This window comes from Macadamia integrifolia, chromosome 5 (genome assembly GCF_013358625.1).
Source record: "Macadamia integrifolia cultivar HAES 741 chromosome 5, SCU_Mint_v3, whole genome shotgun sequence".
NCBI classification, from domain to species: Eukaryota; Viridiplantae; Streptophyta; class Magnoliopsida; order Proteales; family Proteaceae; genus Macadamia; species Macadamia integrifolia.
This window is the reverse complement of record NC_056561.1, coordinates 36,476,061-36,498,753: the sequence shown is the minus strand read 5'-3', so window position 1 is coordinate 36,498,753 and position 22,693 is coordinate 36,476,061. Positions and strand designations below refer to the sequence as shown.

At 41.0% G+C, this 22,693-nt stretch overlaps 1 protein-coding gene across 10 annotated transcripts in view; it reads right to left on the bottom strand.

Annotated features, from left to right (window-relative positions):
- The window catches only part of LOC122079092 (protein MICRORCHIDIA 6-like), a 51,670-nt gene that overhangs the window by 6,714 nt on the left and 22,263 nt on the right, over window positions 1–22,693 (bottom strand). For 8 of the 10 annotated variants that reach the window (XM_042645338.1, XM_042645341.1, XM_042645342.1 and 5 more), the window contains one exon: window positions 5,596–5,730. The exons of the other annotated variants lie outside the window; for them this stretch is intronic. In XM_042645338.1, coding sequence (XP_042501272.1) covers window positions 5,596–5,730 — 135 coding nt within the window. The remainder of the gene's footprint in view (window positions 1–5,595; window positions 5,731–22,693) is intronic. 10 annotated transcript variants of the gene reach the window in all.

The window sequence follows — 22,693 nt, the reverse complement described above, 5'->3', positions numbered from 1 at the left end:
TTGGATGAATAAATAAACTCATTACCAAGCAAGAGAAGAATATACAAGGGAAAAAAGGGGGGGAGGGGGGGAAGAAGAATAACACAAAGGCAAAAGCCCACAAGAACAAACAGAACAACTAAGGGCAAGGGACAGGCCCCTCAACAATACAATGATACATCAAGTGAGGGGGGAGATGATAGAAGTATGGAGACCTACTCAATGGGAGGATTCTTCTAGGAGATGGCTAGTAGCTGCTAAGGACCCTCTTCCAAGTAGTGGAGGAGAAGGGATGAGAGAAAAAAATATGGTCAACATCTTCAGTGCCATTCTAGCAAGGAAAGCAAGAATAGTGGACTTGAAAATGCCGGTAGATGAGGAAAGATTGCGTAGAGACGCAATTGGAGAGAGCTCGCCATGCAGTGAAGATGTGACAAGGGATATGGCCTATAAACCAAATGATGTTGCGCCAGGAATAAGAGGACCCTGCGAATGAAATCCCAAGCAGAGGCGGAAGAAAATAGTCTTAGGGGGGAGGGATCCAAATGGTCTTGCCCTGTTTTCCCCGATGAGCAGGAGGGATGGGAGGAAGGGAGTACCAGAGATCAGCAAGAGGAGGAGAGGAGGGAGGAGGGGACAATCACCCTGAGAGATGATAGAGGCAACCTTGGCAGATCTACTTAAGCCAAAGGAGTAGATAAGTCTAGGGGGGATCAAGGAGAGGAGTATTCCAGAGGGGTGCCAGGGGTCCAACCGGAGAGAGGTCAAGGATCCATTTCCTATGATGCACGAAATAGCACCTAAAGTAATTGATCTAAAGGAGAAGATTTTGTGCCAGATGCAAGAAGAGTTAGAGGGGGGAAGCAGTCCACAGGGAATCATTTTTTAGGAGGCAGGAGTAGAACCGAGAGACCGAGATATTGTTGAGTTTCGAAGCAATCTTCCAAATGAGCTTGAGGATGCCCCATAGTATTAACATATTTGATTCTTCTCAAACCTAGATCTCCTTCAGATTTTGGCAGACAAACTTTTGCCCAACTCAAACGATGGAGGAATTTGGAGGAGACGTACCTTTCTAGAGGAAGGAACAGAAGAGGTTCTCAATGGATTTGGAGATTGTAGCAAGAAGGACGCACATGCCTGATCAGTATAGATACATAGATTGGAGAGCATACCTGATAAGAACTAGGTGGCTAGCATAAGAGATGAGCTTTCCTTTCCAGAGCAGAAGCCTTTTCTTCGTAAGGCCCCGCATAGGGGTGCAATGATGAGTAAAATCCTAGAAGAGATTAGGTGAAGACCTAGATATTTGATTGGAATGGAACCAAGGGTGAAGCCAGTTATTTCCATAAAGAAAGAGATCGGATTTAAGGAGATCTATGCAGAGGTCAAAGAGGAGCTCAAAGAGGTGGAGGTAGGACATGATGGAGAAGATGGAAATGGGGTTAGCCTTTGAGAAGATCATGAGGTCATCTGCAAAGGCAAGATGAGTGAGCATAAGGGATTTGCATTTGGGAATCGAAGAGATGAGGTGAAGATTTGTAGAAGATTGGATGGAGCAAGAGAGGACTTCCAAGGACAAGGGAGAAGAGGAAGGGGAAGAGGGGGCATCCTTGCCTGCAATCCACAGAGGAGGGGAAGTATTTAGCAGGGCAACAATTGACCAGGATAGAGAAGGAAGGTGTGGAGATGCAAGAATGGATCCAACGGACAAAAGGGGGAGGGAAAGACATCAGAAACAAGACTTTGGAGATGAAATCCCATTTGATGGAGTCAAAAGCTTTATGGATGCCAATTTTGAGAAGAGCAGCTGAGTGAGATTTTCGATCAAATTCTCTGACGATCTCAAGGCACAGAATGATATTATCAGCAACGCTTCTGCCAGCAATAAAAGCCGACTGGTTTGGATTGACAAGGGAGTCAATGACCAATTGGATCCTATTAGCCAAGATTTTAACTATAAATTTGTACAGAAGATTGCAGAACAAAATGGGTCTGAAATCTGGCATAGAGTCTGCACCATCTTTCTTTGGGATAAGGCAAAGGAAAGTGCGATTAACCCCTTTGATCTGGTTGGGGTTAAGCAAGAAGCTTCAGATATCAAGGAGGTCAAATATGATAATGTGCCAACAAGAAGAGAAAAAAATCCATGCTAACCATCTAGCCCAGTAGAGATTCATTGGCTTAGTGGGAAAGGACGGCAGCCAAGATCTCATCCTCCAACGGAATGGCTTGGAGAGAGGGGAGGAGATGGGCAGAAATATATTTATTGAGAATATCAGGGGAATGGGGAGCCGAGGGAGGGAGTGGGGGGATGAAACAAGAAAGAGGTCAAAGAAGTAGGAGGCAGCCTCAAATAGGGTGGAGCCGATCCTAGAGATGAGCTTAGGGATGGAATTGGCATTTGTTCTAGCTTTAAGGGATCTATGGAAGTAGGAGGTGCTTGAATCACCAAGATCAAGCCATTTGATTTTACATTTTTGCCTGAGGAAACTTTCTTCCCGGGCAAGAAGAGAGGAGAGCTCATAGGATATTGATTTCTCTTCCTCAGCCAAGGAAATATTACAGAGATCAATATGGAGACTTAATTGGATAAGGTCAAGCTTTTCGCGACAGGAAGTGACTCAAGAGGATATATTACCGAAGGAGTTGGAATTCCATATCTTAAGAGCGGATTTGACATTCCTAAGCTTCCTGGCAAAGGCTATGAGGAGGGAGGAGAAGGCTTGCACAGGGATAACCCATGCTTCATGGACAACAGAGGGGAAGTCTCAGTGAAGAGTCCACATGTCAAAGAATTTGAAAGGCTTAGGACCGAAAGAGATGTGGAGATGAACAAGGAGAGAGATGGGAGAGTGGTCAGAGATTACCCGGAAGGTCAAAGCAAAGCATGGGTAGAGGGGAAAGAATCAATCCAAGCCTCATTTACAATGACCCTGTCCAATTTGCAAGCCACTCAGGCAATGCCACTTTTGCGGGTTTTCCAAGTGAATTTTGCACCTGACCATCTCAAGTCATTTATGGCTATATCATCAAAAAGAATTGAAAAGAAAAGAAAAGAATAAATAAGATTCTTTATGTTTGATAACCAAGAGAGAAGAAAAGAAATATTTGTTTTTACATTTAATTGACATAAAAATATTAAAATAAAATTTATAAAGATACGCTTTCAGCCTCATCCGTTCTAAAAATGATATCTCTCATCTCTTTGTGTTTGATTGCTAGAAGAAATAAAATGAAAATAAATTCAGTTGAAATAATAATGTTTTAGATGCCAATCGATTTTTATTTTATTTTATTTTATTTTGGTTAAGAAATAAGAATAGATTCCAATTGAGTGCAGTATATACATACACCCTACACTATGAAGCACAGAAACAAAACTACCACTATTTATCAAAAGCAAACTCTTTTTTTTTTTTAATGAAACATTTCAACTGTTCATCTTCTTCCTTAGAAAAACCTGAAAATCATCCCACCTTCCTCCATTCATCAATATGCTTCTCTCCCGTTCTGCCCACCTTTCTGCACATTCCCACCCCTCCCAAAAACCTGAAATCTCGGAGGCATTGCTGTTGCCACTCATGGCTACTGCCGGAGAAGCCGTGGTGTGGCGGACATTAGCTCACATACAGAGGCAATGGCACCGTTGGTGGACAAGCTGCGGAGTTGCTGTACTACCCAAAAACAGTGGTGAAGGGACGTAATAGTCGATGGTATTAGAGCAAGGGCGGAGCAATGTTGCAATGAGTCGGACAACCAAAGTTTTCTCGCCAGAGAGGAGATATCTCGCCTCCCAGGTGAGATTTTTTTTCCGGCGGCGGTAGAAAATTACGCAGGTTTCGATGCAAATTTCAAATTTTCTCAGAAGAATCTTCCCTTAGTCAGTGGGTAACCAAACCTCGAGAAATTATCTCTAGTCAAGAAATTGTACATAGATTGTACAGTTTTCTTTTCTTTTCTTTTCTTTTCTTTTCTTTTCCCGGCTACCAAACACAGCCTAAAGGACTCAACCGAGGGAAGGTCGATGGGATCTCCACTAAGCTTCTCATGGATAGCTCTAACCATGTACCCCCTAAGACACCCCCAAGACTTTATTTTATCATTAACCACCAAGGAAATAAGAATTACACAATGAAATAAAACACTCAAACTAAACTAATACTGTAAATCCCATATGCCTATACAACACAACAACAACAACAACAACAACAACGACAACAACAAAGCTTTAACCTTATCCCAACTAAATAGGGTCGGCTACATGGATCCGCAGGAAAAAAAAACATTGGGGCATCCCACTCATGAACAATTGAAAACTCGGATCCTAGCCCTCCAAGTAGCCCTGTTAGATGCCATACTCGGGTGAAGACTTAACTTATGCATGCCGTTTCTAACTAACTCATCAATGGTCATTATTGGCCTACCCCTAGCCCTTTTATCTCCATACATCTGCACTTGGTCACTCCTCCATATTAGGGCATCCAAGGGCCTCCTTTGGACATGACCAAACCATCGTAATCGACATTCTCTAAGCTTATCCTGAATTGGGGCAACTCCCAAATCCGTTCTAACCTGGTCATTTCTTATTCTCCTAACCATATTTTAGGCCCCACTAATGTGGCCTAACAGTAAGGTATGAATGTTGCAATCTTTTGGTCAAGCGGTCGAACAGCCTCTCGACATTCTCTAGGTAAGGCTGCATAGTTCTCGCCCCCCGGGACCGCGCACATGCGAGAGCCTAATGCACCAGGTACACCCTTATAAAGAAAACCCATTGGACTAAAAGCCCAACACATATAAAATGGTAACCTAAACAAACGCTTACTTTCACAAAAATAAGTCCAATTCTGTATTTTATCAGCATCCGAGGGGAAAGGGGGAATATGGAAGTATACTTGCATATTGCCTTGGAAGAAATAAGAGAAATGGTACAATCACCATACCTACATGAAGATCAAACCATAGTTTTTCAAGGCGTCGCCTAGGCAACAAGGCTTATTTTGGTGCCATATGTGTGTTGTCGCCTTTAATGATGCATGAAAGGTGCCTAATTCTTGGACGCTTTGGGCTGCCTTGTGCCTAGCTGGACGCTTTGTTGTGGAGATGATATTTTTATTGTTTTTTGTGCTAAATTAAAATGGTTCTTCTTCTGACTGTTATATTAGCTTGTGCACAAAGCTTTGTTACATTGAAATGCATGGAATCATGCATGTGAGGAAGAAAAAAGAAAACCAAAGAAAGTATAATATGTACTTACATGCTCAATAATTTGGTTTCCTTATTATATGCTATTATGCTCTTAGTTTCTTGCTTTCTTTTTTGATGACTATGCTTATATTATGTCCTATACTTTGTTTACTATAATACTATGTGCTGGTTTTCTCATTATCACTAGCATAATTATATCATATTGCATTGATACCGATAGAATAAATTGATTATATTGCATAAAAATTCATAAATCTAATTAGGGCATAAACAATACATAGCATGTAGGCATCGCCTAGGCACCCTTGTTCCTTAGGCACCTTAGCCTTAGGTTGCTTTGCTGTCTAGACAACCATGGATCAAACCAGAATAGAAATATAGAATATGCCATTTAACACAACTTACTTGGCTCAGCAGCTCCGCTTCTGTTGTATATGGAGACCACTGCAGCAGAATGGACAGATTGGATGTGAGATGCTCTCCACCATAGCGAGGTAAGATTTCCAATGTTTCAGTTGATGGATTGAATTCATAATCAACCTACATCCCATAAAGTGCATTTTATGAGTATTCCCTGCCAAGCAGTTTCCGTAGTGTTTCTTCCCATTAATAAAGTGCTTACTTAGAACGTTAACAATTAAAAGAGAAGGATCCATCATAAAATCTAAGAGGAAATTATGAGGTTTCCAATCACAAACCTACAGCCCAAATATCATTGCTGGTAATGCCAACGCAACTCTTGATGATCTCCTAGAAGTACATTGTTATAACTTATAAGTATGGTTCAAGAACTCGAGCGAAACATGTTTCGCAGGCATCGCCAAAGGTCGAAATGAAACCTCTAATGACTTTCGAAAATCCATTGTTTCGACCAGGTTTCAACAGTTTCGACAATAAACGTGGGAAATTTCGACCTTCTCTTATGCATTTTCTTCCAAGTTGGGAAACTTGGGGAAACAGTGGAGATTTTCATTTTGTGACTACCAAACTTGGGGAAACAGTGTTCTGGAATTTATTTATGCCAAATATCACTTAAGTAAATGTTTTTATATTTGTTATTTCATTTACTTAAGATATTATTCATAAATAAGGAAATACCCCCCATTTGAATCCAATAAAAACAGTTTAAAAATCAAATTCCTAAATGATAAAAAATCAACCCCTCAGTCCAAGAACAAAAACTAGATTTTGGTTATAGAGGCGACTTTCAACTTTTAAATGTTGGGGTTTTTCTCAATTATGAAAACTTCATAAATCCTATAATGTTAAAACATTGTTAAAAACCAAAAGTCCAGTAAAACAATCATTTGTTTTGATATCCCTAAAATTATTTTCATTCAAGGGATTTTATCAGCATTCACGCACTTTAAAATAAGTTTGACCGAAGCATCACTATGTCATTACAACTCAGATTTAAATAATCTTAGACTTGTTGGAAAACTGGTTTTATGTTATACCTAATATAAAAAGTCTCATGTAAAAATAAAAATCATTTGACCAGTTAAACTTATTATAGAACAAGAGTATTTCTCTAAAAGTTGATTCTTTATAACTTAATGCGACTTAATGTTGATTTTGGATTCAAATAGGGGGTATTTGCTTATTTATAAATAATATCTTAAGTAAATAAACATTTACTTAAATGATATTTGGCATAAATAAGTGTCAAAACACAAGGGGTCATGCATTGCAACAAAGCCACTGTCGCCTAGGCCCCAGGCAAATCGCTTGGACACCTAGTCGTCGCCTAGGCTACGCCTTGAAAACTATGACAGCTTATAACTAACATCAAAAAAGATGGATTTCCAAATCATATCTAAATATCTAGAGTTGGAAAACCATCTTCTAAGATTCTGCTCCATCCAAATGTGGTAGACGGAAGTGTAAAAGGTAAGCTTACCAACGATATCACAAATAGAGCTATCAGCAAAAGTCATATCCACCCAAATCCACTCTTTCAAAAGGGGAAGCACAAGTCTTATGGAATGCCAATAACAACGAAAGACATGTTCCATATATAAGAAGCAAAAAAAATAGGAAAGGAAAAGATGGTCAACATCTTCAATACCATTCCAACAAAGACAGCAGCCAGGGGAAACGTGGATATGTCTGTAAATTAAGAAAATCTGAGTGGGAAGACAATAAGAAAGAGCATGCTAAGCTGTGAAGGAATTATGAGGGATGTGACCTTGGAACCAAACAATATTCCTCTAGGGGACAAGGGGCCTCTAGATCGAATAAGGTCCCATGCAAAGAAGGAGCTAAATAGGCTAGAAGACGAGTGGAGCCATTGAACTTTGTCAACTCTACCATGATGGCCAGGGGAGGGAGATCCAACCAAAGATCTAAGAGAGGGGGGAAAAGATGGGGGGCACCAGACACCATTAGAGATGATGGAAGCAACTAGAGCATCTCGGGGAATACCGGAAGAGTAAATGGTTCTAGAAGAAACAATAGAGTGAAGAATCCCCACAGGATGCTAAGGGTCAAGCCAGAGATGTGGAAGAGTCGTCTCCAATGATAAAACAGATAGCACCTAGAGTCTTGGATCTAGCAATAAGAATATTTCGTTATACTCAAAAAGCGTTAGGGGAAGGGGAAACAATCCATAGGGAATCCTTGCAGAGGAGGAAGTAGTAAACCCAAGAGACCCAAATGCTCTTCTGTTTGGAGGCAAGCTTCCAAATAAGCTTAATAATACCAGATAAGTTGGCATCATTGGTTCTCCGGAGACCAAGACCACCTTCTACTTTGGGAAGACAAAAGACCATCTAAGAGGATGAAGGAATTTTACAGACTCCACCCCTTTCAAGAGGAAGGTGCGAAAAATCGATTCAGCATCCTTAATGAGGATTGAGGAAGAGCAAAAATTCCTGACTAGTAGAAGTGGCAAGAATGGAGAACAAATTTGACAACCACAAGGCGCCTTGCGTAGGAGAGTAGCTTGTCTTTCCAGAGCTGAAGCTTCTTCTTCATGAGATCCAATATGGGAGTACGATGATAGGTAGACAGCCTGGCAAAGATGAGGGGAAGACCAAGGTATTTGACTAGAAGAAAGCCCATGGCAAAACCCGTTAAGAGAAGTAGGCGGGCCTTGAAAGCCTCTGAAACACCAGCCAGGAAAAGGCGAGATTTAAGAATATTGATATGGAGGCCAAAGAGCATTTCAAAAGAGTAGAGTGAGGATATTATAGACTCGATGAAAGAAGAATCATCTTTGGAGAAGATGATGAGGTCATCTGCAAAAGCGAGATGAGTGATGTTATGTTAAGGCCCCTACATTTGGGGGTGAGATGAGATGAAGATTAATGCTGGATTGGATGGATCGAGAAAAGACCTCAAGACAAATGGAGAAGAGTAAAGGGGAAAGAGGACAGCTTTGATGGATAACTCTTGAAGAAGAGAAGTAACCCGCCGGACCACTGTTCACTAAGACAAAGAATTGAGGTGAGGAAATGCAGGAGTGAATCCAATGGACAAAGGCAGAAGTAAAAGACATCTGGAGCATAACCTCAAAGATGAAATTGCATCTGATGAATTCAAAATCCTTATGGATATTAATCATAAAAAATGATGATATTGTAAATGATGCTTCTTCCAACAATAAAAGCAGACTGATTAGGACTAAGTAAGGAATCAATGACAAGTTGGATGTGGTTGGACAAGATTTTGGCAATGAATTTATTAAGAAGATTGCAGAGGGAGATGAGTCTGATGTCAGACATGAAGGAGGTACCCTCTTTTTTGGGAATGAGGCAGAGGAAGGTGTGGTTAATTCCTTTGACTTGGTTATGGTCAAAGAAGAAGTTGTGGATGGCCTTGATAAGATCCTCATGAATGATATCCCAATAAGAAAAGAAGAAACCCACGCTAAAACTGTCCAGGCTAGGGGCTTAGAAAATGGACCTCCAGCTCTCGGCATATTGGAATGATTTGGCACTCCATCTTCTTTGATGTCAAAATCAAGATCTCAAAAGTTTCATCCTCTTGTCCCCCTTCCCCTAGAAACTCTCACATTGTGGATTCCTGGGAGCTCCCTAGATCTGTGACCAGGAGCCCGATCTCTCACTGAGTCTCCCCCCTTCTTTTTCTCTCCCTCCCCTTCTTAGGGGTTGTATGTATTTTCTTCTCCTTTAGTAATGAATTATTTATTCACCAAAAAAAAAAATGTTTACAGGAGTGGATAGTTGACAAAATTTCATTATTAGAGGGAATGGCTTGAAAGGAGGAAAGGAGATGAGAAGGGATAAAATTATCAAGGAGGATATTGGGAAAGGGCGGAAGAGAAGAAGAGGAGGCGGGATTAAACAGCTTAGAAAAAAAATTCACAACTTCAGATTTGATGCTATCAAGGGAAAAGAGGGGAGTTCGCATTTAATTGAGCTTTAAGGGAACGGTGAAAGTAAGCAAAGTTAGAATCTCCAAGCTCAAGCCATTTGATCCTTGATTTTTGCCGAAGGAAGCTTTCCTCTTGAGCTATCAGGAAGAGGAGCTCAAGGGAAAGGAGCTTCTCTTTAATGGCAAGGGAAAAGTTATGAATATCCGATTAGAGATTGGATTGAACCACACCAACTCGTCTTTGCAGGTAGTTACAAAAGAAGAGATGTTGCTATAGGAGTTAGAGTTCCAACTTTTGAGGCCGCTTTAAAAAATTTTAGCTTCCATACAAAGGCAAGGAGAGGGGAGGAGAACACATGGACCAATTTAGACCAAACCAATCTAGCTAAAGGAAGGAAATCCTGATGAGCGGACCACATATCAAGAATTTAAAGGGTTTAGGACCAAAGGAAATATAAGGTTGGATGAGGAGAGAGATGCGATTATGGTCTTAAATGCCCAGGAGATTGAAGGAAACATGGGAGGAAGGAAACAAGGAAAGTCAGGCTTCATTGACAAGGGCTCTATCTAATTTACAAGCAACTCTATCAAGCCCATGCCTACGATTGTGCCAGGTGAGATTTAGTTCCAAACCACCTTCGATCAGTTATAGGTTTGTCATCAAGGCAATCATTGAAAGCCTAGATGGAGTCAGGATCAATGGGAGAGCCACCATGCTTTTCATAACTAAACCCACCAATACCCCAAGGAAGGGAGCATACCGAAGGTAACAGCAAACAGAGGTCATTCCAAAGAGATCTGTCAGCAGCACAGTTATGAGCATAAATTATAGTGAAGAAAGAGCTGAAAATACCATTAGCATTTGAAATGGAAAGATGTTATATATTGAGGGGAAGAGGAAATAACCGTGATGGAGAGCTTTGAAGGATTCCAGAGAACCCAACCGACCATTGGGGCAAGATGAATAGTTATTGATGAAGTTCCAGGATGGAGCAATACTAGAAGCAATGCGGGAAGCTTTTGATTCAGAGACTCTAGTCTCTAGCAGGTAGTAAAGATCAGAGTAATACTTAATGTGAGACCGGATGTTTGCATGCTTGGCCGAAGAATTAAGCCCTTGATATTCCAAATGGTCCAAGAGATCATTGAGAGTATTGTGAGATGGGCGACTAACACTCATTAGAGCTGGTACCTTTCTTAGCTTTCTTGGTCGACCTTCCTGAAGCAGGTTTCTTTTTGTGGCATATTTTGTACTCTTTGAGGGGAGTCAAGCTTAAAGGGGAGCTTCTAGCCACCAAAGCTTAGGGGATAGGACTAGAATGGGAGCTTCTATCTGTCATAGACTAAGGGGATCTTGCAAACCAAGAGCTATGAGATAAATCAAGGGCAGAAGGGAGCACTACAATTGTTAAGGGCAATAAGATGTCAGCTTCAGCAGTAGGGAGCACTGCAATAGTAGAAGGCGGAAGGAGATTTGCTCCAACAGTCGGGAGATGAGCACAAGTTAGAGACCTGTTGGAGATGGCAACTGGCGGAGAGCTAACATAGACCAGAGAGTCATAGGAATCATAAGCAGGCGAAGAGCTGAGGCATGTTAATGTAGTCGTGGCAGAGGTGAGCCCAGCCAAAAGGGCCAAGTGCAGAGCAGAAGAACTCGCTGAAATTTTCACTTGCAAATGATGGCGGATGGCCAGAAGGAGACAAATCGATAACATGCCCAGCCTGGAGCCTAGCAAAGGCTAGACAAACAACATCTGCCTGCTTTTGCTGGTGGTGAGAGGCGACAATGGGTAGATGTGGCATAGATTTTGTAGGCAGCGAGAGGCGACGATTGGGCAGACATGGCAAAGACGAGCCTAACCAGAGGGGTCAGGCGGAGTTCGAAGAGTTGGAGGCAGCAGGCCAAAGCGTAGTAGAGGAATTAGGCAGAGGAGATGGGTTCCTCAAAGAGTTGGGGTTAAGATATAGGACCAAAATAATGGACAGGGTCAAAATAGCAAGCGGGTTGAGATGGAATCCAAAACTTATGAGTTGGTTGGCTGGTTGGGGTGGAATGGTTAAGAGGCAAGTAAGTAGGTTGGATAGGGAGAGAGTCGAGGGTTCTCGAAGAGACGAGATTAGTGGGAGAGGAACCCACCAAGGGAGAGGGAAGGGGTAAAAGAGAAGGAGACAGGATGGGGCAAAGGAAAAGAAGATTACCTAAATCGTGTGAGGAAAAGGGGGAGGCTTCAGTGACAGGGGATTCTAACAGAGGTGATAGAAGGAGCAGAAGGGTTAGTAGGAGAGGAAGACTGGTGATGGAGACTGATCGATCCACAAAAGACAGAGGCTTCCATCGGCAGAAGGGCAGAGAGCCCAAGATATCTTCATCCATTTTAGAATTCGAGTCGGCTTGGAGGACCCCAAAACGATTTAGTCCAACGGTTAGAAGCTCACTAGGATCCATCGGTCTAGAGGAAAAGTCCCTCGATCCGATCAACAAACCATGGGGAGAACCAAAAGTTGGCGAGATGTGAATTCTATCAGACTGACGGAGCCAGTTTCTTCTCCGACCATAACTGGTGTCACAGATGATGGAGGAATCTCTGGGATGGCGAGGAGGGATAAGGAGAAGTTCCTCCCGAAGCAAACACAAAACCATTCAATGGAGCTAGGCCAGACTCCGATTCAAGTCCAATATTCACGGAGGCTTTGGAGGCGCAAATCTTTGTTTGGTGTAAAATTTAGCAGATCGAACAATGAGGGGGCAAAACCATGCATACTTGACTTGTTGGAAGGAGAAGCCCTTGTATCCATGATAGTTATTGAAGATGGAGGATCGATACCAGCAGTGATTTCTACATAGATCCGAGCAAATGCTAGTCTATCTTTTTTGTGTTTTTTTTTCCTAACATCAGAGTAGAGAGGATTCCCCACCACTGATCCAACGATGCTTAAGCCTTTCTCACACCAAAAATGGAGAGGAAAATTCGGGAGCGTAATCCAAAGAGGGATGGTATGGAGGTTCATCTTCCTAAGTTGCATATGATGATCCAATTGCTGGAGAAAAATCAGCTTCCTTCCAACCTGCCAGGCCACCTTCCAAGGCAGCCAGTTTATCAACCTCATCGGAGAAGTTAAAGATGAATAATCCATTATCTAATAGATAAGGATAAAAGCATCCTCTAATTCTCCATTAATTCGTACGAGAGGATTTGACTATATTGAAGGGTAGTCTGCTGCCAAGAAAATGACCAATCAAGCAATTCTTCCACTTAGAAATCCCAGTTTCAAGCAAGCCTGCCAGACATACACCAACGATCTCATCATCGACCAGAGGAGGAACAAAATGAAGGGAGAAACCTTCCCTTGCAAGATGGGGAGGAGGACTAAAAAAGAGCGAAGTAAGGGGTCTAGGAAAAGGAGGGGAGGAGGGCGAGCAGAGGAAGGAGGAGATGGCGGATAGTTAGGACATGGGAGAAGATTGATAAAAATTTGGTTAAGGGGAGGTCTTTTTTGTAATTATTTGATTTTCTTTCTTTTTTTGTAATTATTTGATTTTTTTATGATTTGATATGGCTTAATGTTGATTTTTATTATACAAGGTATATGTAGCATACTAAATAATTTTAGAAAAGCGGGAGGGAAAAAAACACTTGGTTGCCTTGTTCGCTCGCCTTGGTTCACCTTGGCACCGTGACAACTATGGCTTTGATATCATGTTCCCTACCGTTTCACCTAAAAGCTTCAACTGTTAGGGAAGGGCAGCTTTAATGTCTATAAAAAATAAATATCTACAGACGAAAAACTTCCATCTGCCCTCAACATAATCAAGTCAATCATTTCAGTAGTAGCTTTGTAAACACTGAACATCCTATGATTCTTTTCTTCACAAAGAGTTCAAAGTCCAAATAGTGACCAAGAATACGAATCTCCACATAAGCCTGTCTCTTTTAGAAAAGGAAACCAATGGACAAAACTCCATTAAATCCTCAATCCCTTGAGAGTAGAACAGAACACCGACCCAAACAGCCCAAGAAAAATACAGAAGATGAAAGCTGCCATACATTCTGCAGTCAACATGCAGAGGAGACTGGCCTGAGGGGAGGTGAAAATTTTTTCTTAGTCGCGTGCTGTGCTGCAGTACATCATAAGTTTTCACTTTCCTATGGCTCACCTCCCAATATAAAGCTGTAAAATTAGGGAGAGCAGCCCGGATTTTCCAAGCAATGAGATCTACCAAGTGCATACAATTCTCTGATGGGAAGAAGGCCATCAAGAATGTCTTTGAGAAGAATTCCTTCAAAAGGGACTGAGACTTTTGTGGAATTAGTGAACTTTTTAACTCTTAGCTAGCTACGAGTACAAAGATTACTTGCTTCTCTTTGCTTCTCTTTAGCCTTCTACATGGCATTGACAACTTTATATTCCATTCTGTAGTTTCAATTCCATTTTTCTTTTGCAGAATATTTTACTTCTACTATCAGTACCAAATAATGTATTATATTCCGCCATCAAGTTATGTCATTTCCTATTGAACCACCATGAATAACACAGTAATACATGTTGCACCACTTAAGGGGCTACATCACACCATGCATCAGAAGCTCATGATGCATCGTGATCTAGTAATTAAGATACTATAATACATCGTGATCTAATAATTAAAATACTATAATACAATGTAGAAATGAAGTGGTACAGGATCTATGATTCCATGACTCCCACGATGAAGAACCCTTCAACAAAGTAGCAATCTGGAATATCATTTTCCCTTCAAGTCAAGAACATTTTGTCGAACAAATGAAAATAGAACGTGTATGATTGAACACCCATTTGTAATCAAGCAACCAGATCTTTCCTCTTTTTTTTTCTTTTTTTTTCTTTTTTTTTTTTTTTTTTTTTTTGGGGGTGGGGTGATGGGGGGGAGGGGTGTTACAAATCAGATCATGTTCTAATCTGCAAGGCAGGGCCGTTGGTGATGATTATTGATAATCTGATTTTAGCCGACTTACAATGACTTTGAAGGGAAACAAACTACAAAGTCAACAAATAAAAATCACATGAAATACATAGTTGAACAAAAATAATAGCATTCAGTTACCATGTTGAGGTGACTTTGTTTCCACCAATTCAGCACTCTTAGGATTCAAATAAGCAGAAACTAAAGAACCTAGTAAGACCTCCCTCCCCATGTCAAACCCTCCTACGGTGGTAGAGTCTGGCAGTATTTCCCAACCCTCTCCTTTAAGCCAACCCCCCTCACCCCGTCACCATCTACCACTACCATCAGCCACCATCCCTTTTCCCCTCCATCCCTTTCCACAGCCAAATGTTGTAACTCTGTTGTCATCCACGCACCCCTACCTTCCGGAGTCGGCCACCCGCCTCACTTTGTCCCCCCCGAACTGTTGTAAATGGCAAGAAGGTGGGCCATTGTTGATGCAAAATGTAGAACTAGTATCACAAGTGATCCTAATCCCAGGCATGATCTGAAATTCCGGCTAAATAGAGAAGATGTCCTCCTATAGGCTTAGTTCTAGCTCTCAAACACTCTCTCACATCAAACAAATAAAAGGAAAATAAGAAAAGAAAGAGAATTCGATGGAGAGTTGAGAGGGGGGAAGAAGAACTAGTGAATGGGCATCTCACCCAACTGCATCCCACAGCACAACAGCATAAGCCATCCTTTTTTTTTTTTCATTAATAAATTCATGTTCAATGTTGTAGCCCCTTACAAACTTATATAGAAGACTCAAAACTGACTCAAACACTAAAAAGGAAGGCCTAACCCAACCCTTAACTAACTGGGAAACTTAAACTGACTAGGAAACTGAAATAACAAAGGAAATAGACTCATAAACAGGACTCTAACTAAACTAATGAATTAAATCCCGTTTTCCTACTTTTCACCCATATTTTTGGCCCATTAAAGTGGCCCATTACAAAGAAAACCCAGGGGATCAAAGGCCTAATACATACATAACCCAACCCAAGGCTTATTTTCATTCAAATAAGTCCATTAAGTGACTTATATGCATCAATTAGCTCTCTTAGAAAATATTCGTCCTCGAATTTTGTAGAATATGAAGGTGATTATGAATGGTGCACGTCCCTCTTTAAGCCGTAGAAAAATTCAAGTAGCTCTTTGATAATAAAGATGTAGTTTAGAATGTGAGAAGCTCGATCTTCTAGATACTTCAATGGGATATTGAACTCCACATGCTCAGCTTCAACAACCTCAAATGTAACCATGGGATCATCCACATGAGCGCCTTCAACCACTGTGTTCTTGACCTTCACAATTTCAATTTCAAGCTCCTTAGAATCTTCCTCTTGGTTGTTTATAGTCATCACAATTGTTGTAGTGTCAAGTTCTTCAGTCTCAACCTCATTGTCCATTGTGGCAACCTTGTTGCTTTCGAATTTTTCCACATGAGTCTTGTTGATGGGAACATCAATAACTAGCTCTTCCTTGATAATGGGAATTGCTGGAAATTCTTCAACACTAACCTCAACTTCTGACTACGGTTCATTGGTCGAAGGTGTCTTCTCTTGTTGCTCCTTTGCAATTTGTTGCAACATAGTGGCAATGTGGTCAAACGATTGTTTCCAACTCTTATCACATGTGGGTGTTTTTTTTTTAGACTTGTAGATGTCTTTTGGTGGGAATCTTGGCAGAGGGAAGAGCCTTCTTTGGATATATGTAGGGAGATATTAGGTCGCTAACTCGTACTTCATCTCTTCCCAAGTCCTAGGCTCATGTCCTCGAACTCAGAGTTGCTTTTCATGGACTCTCCACCATTCTCTAGCACAACCAATCAACCGGAAGCAAAGAAATCGAAGTGTTTGTGTCTCTGTCAAGTTATAATAGTCAAAATATTCCTCCAAAGAATCTAACCAATCAAGGACGTAGCATGCATCCCTTTGTCCAGCAAAGTAACGAACTTCTGGAACCATCTTCAGTTAGGCTCTAATACCAAGTAATGTAGAAATAGAATCACAAGTGATCCTAATCCCAGCCAGGATCTAAAATTCTGGTTGAATAGAGAAGATGTCCTCTAATAGGCTTGGTTCTAGCTCTTAAACACTCTCTCACAGTAAACAAATAAAAGGAAAATAAGAAAAGAAAGAGAATTCGATGAAGAGTTGAGAAGGGGGAAGAACTAGTGAATGGGCATCTCACCCCTCAGGTTTAGGCATCTCACTCAACTACATCCCACAACACAACAGCATAAGCCATCTTTTTTTTTCTCTATAATAAATTCGTATTCAATGTTGTAGCCCCTTACAAACTTATATAGAAGACTGAAAACTGACTCAAAACACTAAAAATGAAAGGCCTCACCCAATCCCTAACTAACTGGGAAACCTAAAACTGACTAGAAAGAAATAACAAAGGAAATAGACTGAAAACAGGACTTTAACTAAAATAATAAATCAAATCCCGTTTTCCTACTTTCTACCCATATTTTAGGCCCGTCAAAGTGGCCCATTACTAAGAAAACCCAAGGGATCAAAGGCCCAATATATACATAATCCAACCCAAGGCTTATTTGCAATCAAATATGCCCATTAAGTGGCTTATCTACATCATTTGTCCCTCGGGATTACTTAAGCATGAAGTCTCATAATGGAGGAACTGCCTGATTGGTCACGTTCTTGGCAATAGACCACCATTTAGCATCATCAAATCCTCCATCACTAAGCAATGGAGGCTTAAAGCATTGATGTCCACTTGCTTATTTGATAATATGGCATCTTAATTTCAACTTCTCTGACGAAGCAGACAAACACACCCACCTTGGAAGGAGGCCCCTAGCTAGTTGGGAAGAAGCTTGTATTCCATCGTCACTGGGATTAGTATTCCAGCTTCAGCAAAGTGAATCTCCACTCCATTCCCTCATGGATTGCCTTCCCCAACCTCCCTCTTCATTATTTTTTGTGCTAAAGGTCTCAGTATAGTAGGCTCTATTGTTGGGAACCCTCATATTCTAATTAAAGTACCAAGTTATGGACAGACTTGCCTCTACAAGGATTTTTGTGGAAATCTCTACTGATGCTTCTCCCCCTTCCTTCCTTGCCATCATCGATGAAGAAGGCTTCTCCTTAAATCAAATTATTCACTATGAATGGCTTCCTGCTCAGTGTACCATTTACAAATTATTCGGTCATCACACCAAGTAATGTGTCCCTGATCCATCTACCATGCCTGAAGAGCCTTCTAAAATCGATGATGCCTTCTCAGGACCCTAATAGAGGCACAATAAGACATCACAATCATCGTCGCCAGAATAGAAGCCTGATGCAAGTCCTTGGTTTGAATCATGACCACTTTGGGACATTTAGACATTCATCTAAGGGACCATAAATCCTCCATGTTGCTACCGCTGGTTCAAATCGTTTCTCCATCCTTGCAAACTCTGACATAAAAGATGTGATGTCCTCTCCATCTGACAATGCCCTGTCACCTCAATCTGCAGCCGTTGAGGTAGCTCCCCCTTTCTCACCTCGATATGCGGCTGCAGAAGTTACTCCCCACCACCCTGGTTCACCATCTTCACACTCTACCGACAACTCTGATGTCCTCCATTTAATAAACCCTTCTTGTGAAACCCCTATCCTCCTTTTACCTCCAATCATGGGGGGCATCTCCTTTTCGCATAACCTTATCCCCAACTCTGTCTCTACCCACTTTATCCCTTCCTTTGACCCCACCCACTCCTTTAATCCAAACCCATCCATGAACCTGACCACCCACATTAACCCATTCACCTATCTTAACCCATCATTACTTTTAACCCTTCCATCTCCCTTACTTGACCCTCATCTGTGAATCCATCCTCGTCTTTTAATCTCATCTCCATTCCCCTTCTGTTGGATTCCTTGATGTCTCCCTCCCACCCCAATTGATCATTCGAGGGCTTCTCTCTCGCCCGTTGGCCTTGTTGCGCAGGCTTCCCCTACATCCACTGAAGGTGCTTCTCCCTACATTACTCTCTCATCCTCTCTTCTCGGGGTTGGGGCACAAACCCTATGTGTTAAGTCTCTCCGCCAACTGCGCTACAACCACTCTGTCAGCCTCTGCCTCTCCTCCAACCATCGCCAGCTACGTTGTCTCCTCGCAGGCCCTTCTGATGACCACACATTCTACCTTAGTTCGAGCTCCCCCTGCAACCATCTCTTTTATTTTTTATGGTGTCACAATGGTACTCTTCATCCAAAGCTGCCTTGAAGAAGCAAAAAACCTTGTCCAGCAAAGGCCCAATTGCCCCACGGTGAAGAACAGCTCCTTTCCAGTGGCGTTGTCGGCTAGGTCATCTATTGTTATCTAGGTTAAAAGTCAAGTTTCCTCATTTTGAAGTCTCTATCTAGTTTAGAGTGTGAAGTCTGCGAGTTGGAAAAGCATCAACGTGCTTTTTCTTCTTAGTTTGTGGTTCGTAGTTCTATATTTTATTTAGCCCATTCGAACATTTAGGGTCTTTGTCGTGCTAGAAATAGGCATGGGTCTATAAACTTTGTGACTTATAGACGATCACTCTTGTCTTACTCGGTTGTACCTTTTGAAGGATCGTTCCGAGTTTTATCTGTGACTGTGTTTCAAAAACTCATAATGTAATAAAAACTAAATTTGGTACCCCCTATTAAAAAATTTGTTCTGATAATGCTTTGGAATATGTTCAAAATGAAAATTCCGACTTTAGTACTACTCATAGTATGATTCACCAAACTAGTTGCTCCTACACTCCATAGCAAAATGGGGTGAGAGAACGCAAAAATAGACATTTGCTAGAGGTAGCTCGTGCTATTATGTTACATATGCATGTTCCAAAGTAGTTTTGGTGTGATGGGGTTTTAACCTCCTGCTATTTGATTAATCACATGTCGTCTTCCTTTCTTGCTAATAAATCCCCATTTTTTCCCAACTCACCCTACTTACATTCTCATTCTTATAAGTTGTCTCCTCAGTCCACTAAGTGTTTTTTTTTTGTTACCCTCGTATTCAAAAAAACTACAAGTGTTATGATCCGATTACCCAGATATATTTTGTTAGTGTTATGTGCCCTTTTTTTTTTTGGGCGCTCCCTTCTTTTCTTCCCAGACCTCTCCCTTTGGTGACAAGTGGACTATTACTCCAATTCCCTCCTTAATTCCTTTTTCTTATTCTCCCATTGCCAAACCCACACCACCTTTATAGGTGTATCAACAACTAAATAAGTCGGTACAACCCAGTGAGGTGTCTCCAGCTCCGGATTGTTTCACAACCTGTACCACGGTCTTCCTCTGGTGGAGCTCCAAGTTCAACTTTGATTGATGACTCACCAATCGCCCTTCATAAAGGTACAAGTTCCTATACTCAAAAGTCTTTGGTTGTGTACTCTATAGACTAATTTTTTTCTTTATCTCACCTTCCATCTTCCATTCATGGTTTTGCATTATCTTTATCTACTCACACCATTCCCTAACATTATTCTAAAGCTCTTCGTCTTCCTAGATGGAAAGCTGCCATGGATGTAGAAATGGATGCTCTTTTTGACCTGTAACACCTAGAGCTTGGTAGATTTGTCTCCTGGTCAAGTGTCATTGGGTGTACACCTTACGTACCATCCCCATGGCTCGGTTGAGACTTAGAGGCTGAAAGCCTGTCTGATTGCCATTATTTTGATATATTTTCTCCTATTTCCATATTGAATTCAGTTTGTCTGCTGATTTCACTTGTCGTCAATTTTGATTGGCCTTTACTTCAGTTAGACATTAAGAATGCCTTTTCTCTATGGGATTTGCAAAAGGTGTATATGGAGCAACCTCCGGGATATGTTACTTAGTGGGAGAATAGGAGTCGTGTATACATAAGGCTATTTATGGTCTTAAAACATTCTCCTCAGGTATGGTTTGAGAAGTTCAGTGCTACTTTTATCACCTATGACTTCTAATATAAGATTGGATCATCCCATGCAGGATCTTTACTAAATTCAATAAAATCAAATTCAAGGACCGATAGAATGAATAAAACAAAAAATAGAGAACGAAGGGAAGAATGGGGGTAGGGGAATAGGTTGGGTCAAGCATCTCACTCTTCCCTAGAGCATCCCACCCATGGGCATCCCACCTAATATGTCTCTCATAGCAATGCATCTCACAATTTTCCAGCACAAAAATCTCTTTATTTTTCATTCAATGAAATTCGTGTTCAATGTTGTAGCCCCTTACAAACTTATATAGAAGACTCAAAACTGACTCAAACACTAAAAAGGAAAGGCCTAACCCAATCCTTAAGTAATTGGGAAACCTAAACTGCTTAAATAACAAAGAAGATAGACTTAAAACAGGACGCTAACTAAACTAATGAATTAAATCCCGTTTTCCTACTTTCTACCCATATTTTGGGCCCATTAAAGTGGCCCATTACAAAGAAAACACATAGGATCAAAGGCCCAAGACATACATAACCAACCTAAGGCTTATTTGCAATAAAATAATCCCATTAAGTGACTTATCTACATCAACTTTTCTCAATGTTATTCTGTCCACTCTATTTTTGTGCGTCGCCAAGGAGATAAACTAATTGTCTTGATCGTTTATGTGGATGATATCATCACCTCTAGTAATGATATGGCTGGTATTTCTGAAGTAAAAGAGTACTTACAACAGTATTTTCAGACCAAGGATTTAGGTCAACTTTACTATTTTCTTGGCATTAAGATTGTGGGAAGCAAAAAAGGGATCAACTTATCTCAGAGAAAGTATGTCTTAGATCTTTTGTCTGACACTGGTAAGCTTACATCAAAGTTAGTGGACATTCCCATGGACCCTCATTAGAAGCTTGGAGTTAATGATGGTGTACCTCTTAAAGTTGTGTATCAGTAATGGAGTTTGATTGGAAAGCTGATATATCTCACTGTCACCAGACCGGACACCAGCGCTGAAATTAACATCACAAGGTAGCGTCTAGTCTTCGGACTATAGCAAGATGGTCATAGAACAAGCTTCGCTATGTGACTAGCTTAGTTGCGAGACTGGCTTGCTATATTCCAACTCTTTTACGGTTAAGAGTCCTCAATCAGTTTATGCAATCCCCTCAGAAAGTTTATTGGGATGCAGCTGTTCGGATCCTTCAGTACTTGAAGGGTGCCCCTGGTAAAGGACTTATTTATCGACCCAATAGACATATGGAGTTGGTTGTTTTCTTTGATGCTGATTGGGCAGGCTCTACCAGTGATAGTCGTTCTACTACAGGATATTATATCTTTGTTGGAGGAAACCTGGTTACATGGCTTAATAAGAAATAGACGACCATTGCTAGGTTTAGTGATAAGGCAAAGTATAGAACCATGGCTCATACTACTACCGAATTGATGTGGATTCGTTCATTGCTACAAGAGATGGGTTTCTACACCTATGAAGATGTATTGTGATAACCAAACAGCTATCTATATTGTCAGTAATCCAGTCTTCCACGAGAGGACCAATCATATTGAAGTGGATTGTCACTTTCTTTGGGATGCAGTATTAGAGAAGCTTGTCGAGACTCCTTTTGTCTCCTCTATAGATCAGTCGGCTACTAGGATAACATGTTTATCAAGACCTTATTTGCTCCTAGTTTTCACACTTGTCGTAACAAGACGAGCTTGGGTGATGTATATGCTCCAGCTTGAGGGAATTGTTGAGTTTCTAAGGGTGTTTTGGTCTTATTGGTTGTCTATTTATCTGTAGGGTTTGGTGCGCAAGGCACAGGGGTATTTTAGTCCCCATATTATTTTTATGCTTGAGAGTTGAGATATTATAAATAGAGGGCAGGGGCCTGCAGCTAGCTTTTCAATTCTAACCGCAGGCAGCCTCCCACGACTTCAGTTCTCTTTCTCTTTTTTTTCTTCCCTTCTCTCCTTCTCTTTGTCTTGATCTGCTAACAAGATCCTAATGTTCCAACGATAGATAACATTGGAACTTTCTTGAGAGAGAAAGAGAGCGGCCAACCCATGAACATACTCTGCCATGAGATTCAATGTTCATATCTCAATTTTTCAAGTTTAATATAATATATATATATATATATTTTCCATTTTACACGGCAATTGATTAAATAGTTGAAAGTAACTCTTTTCGCCCTTCTCTTGTGCTGGCTTCCTTTGGTTAGGGTCTTTGCCCTTGTTTGCCGATCTTTTTTTTCTCTTTTGGTTTAATACAT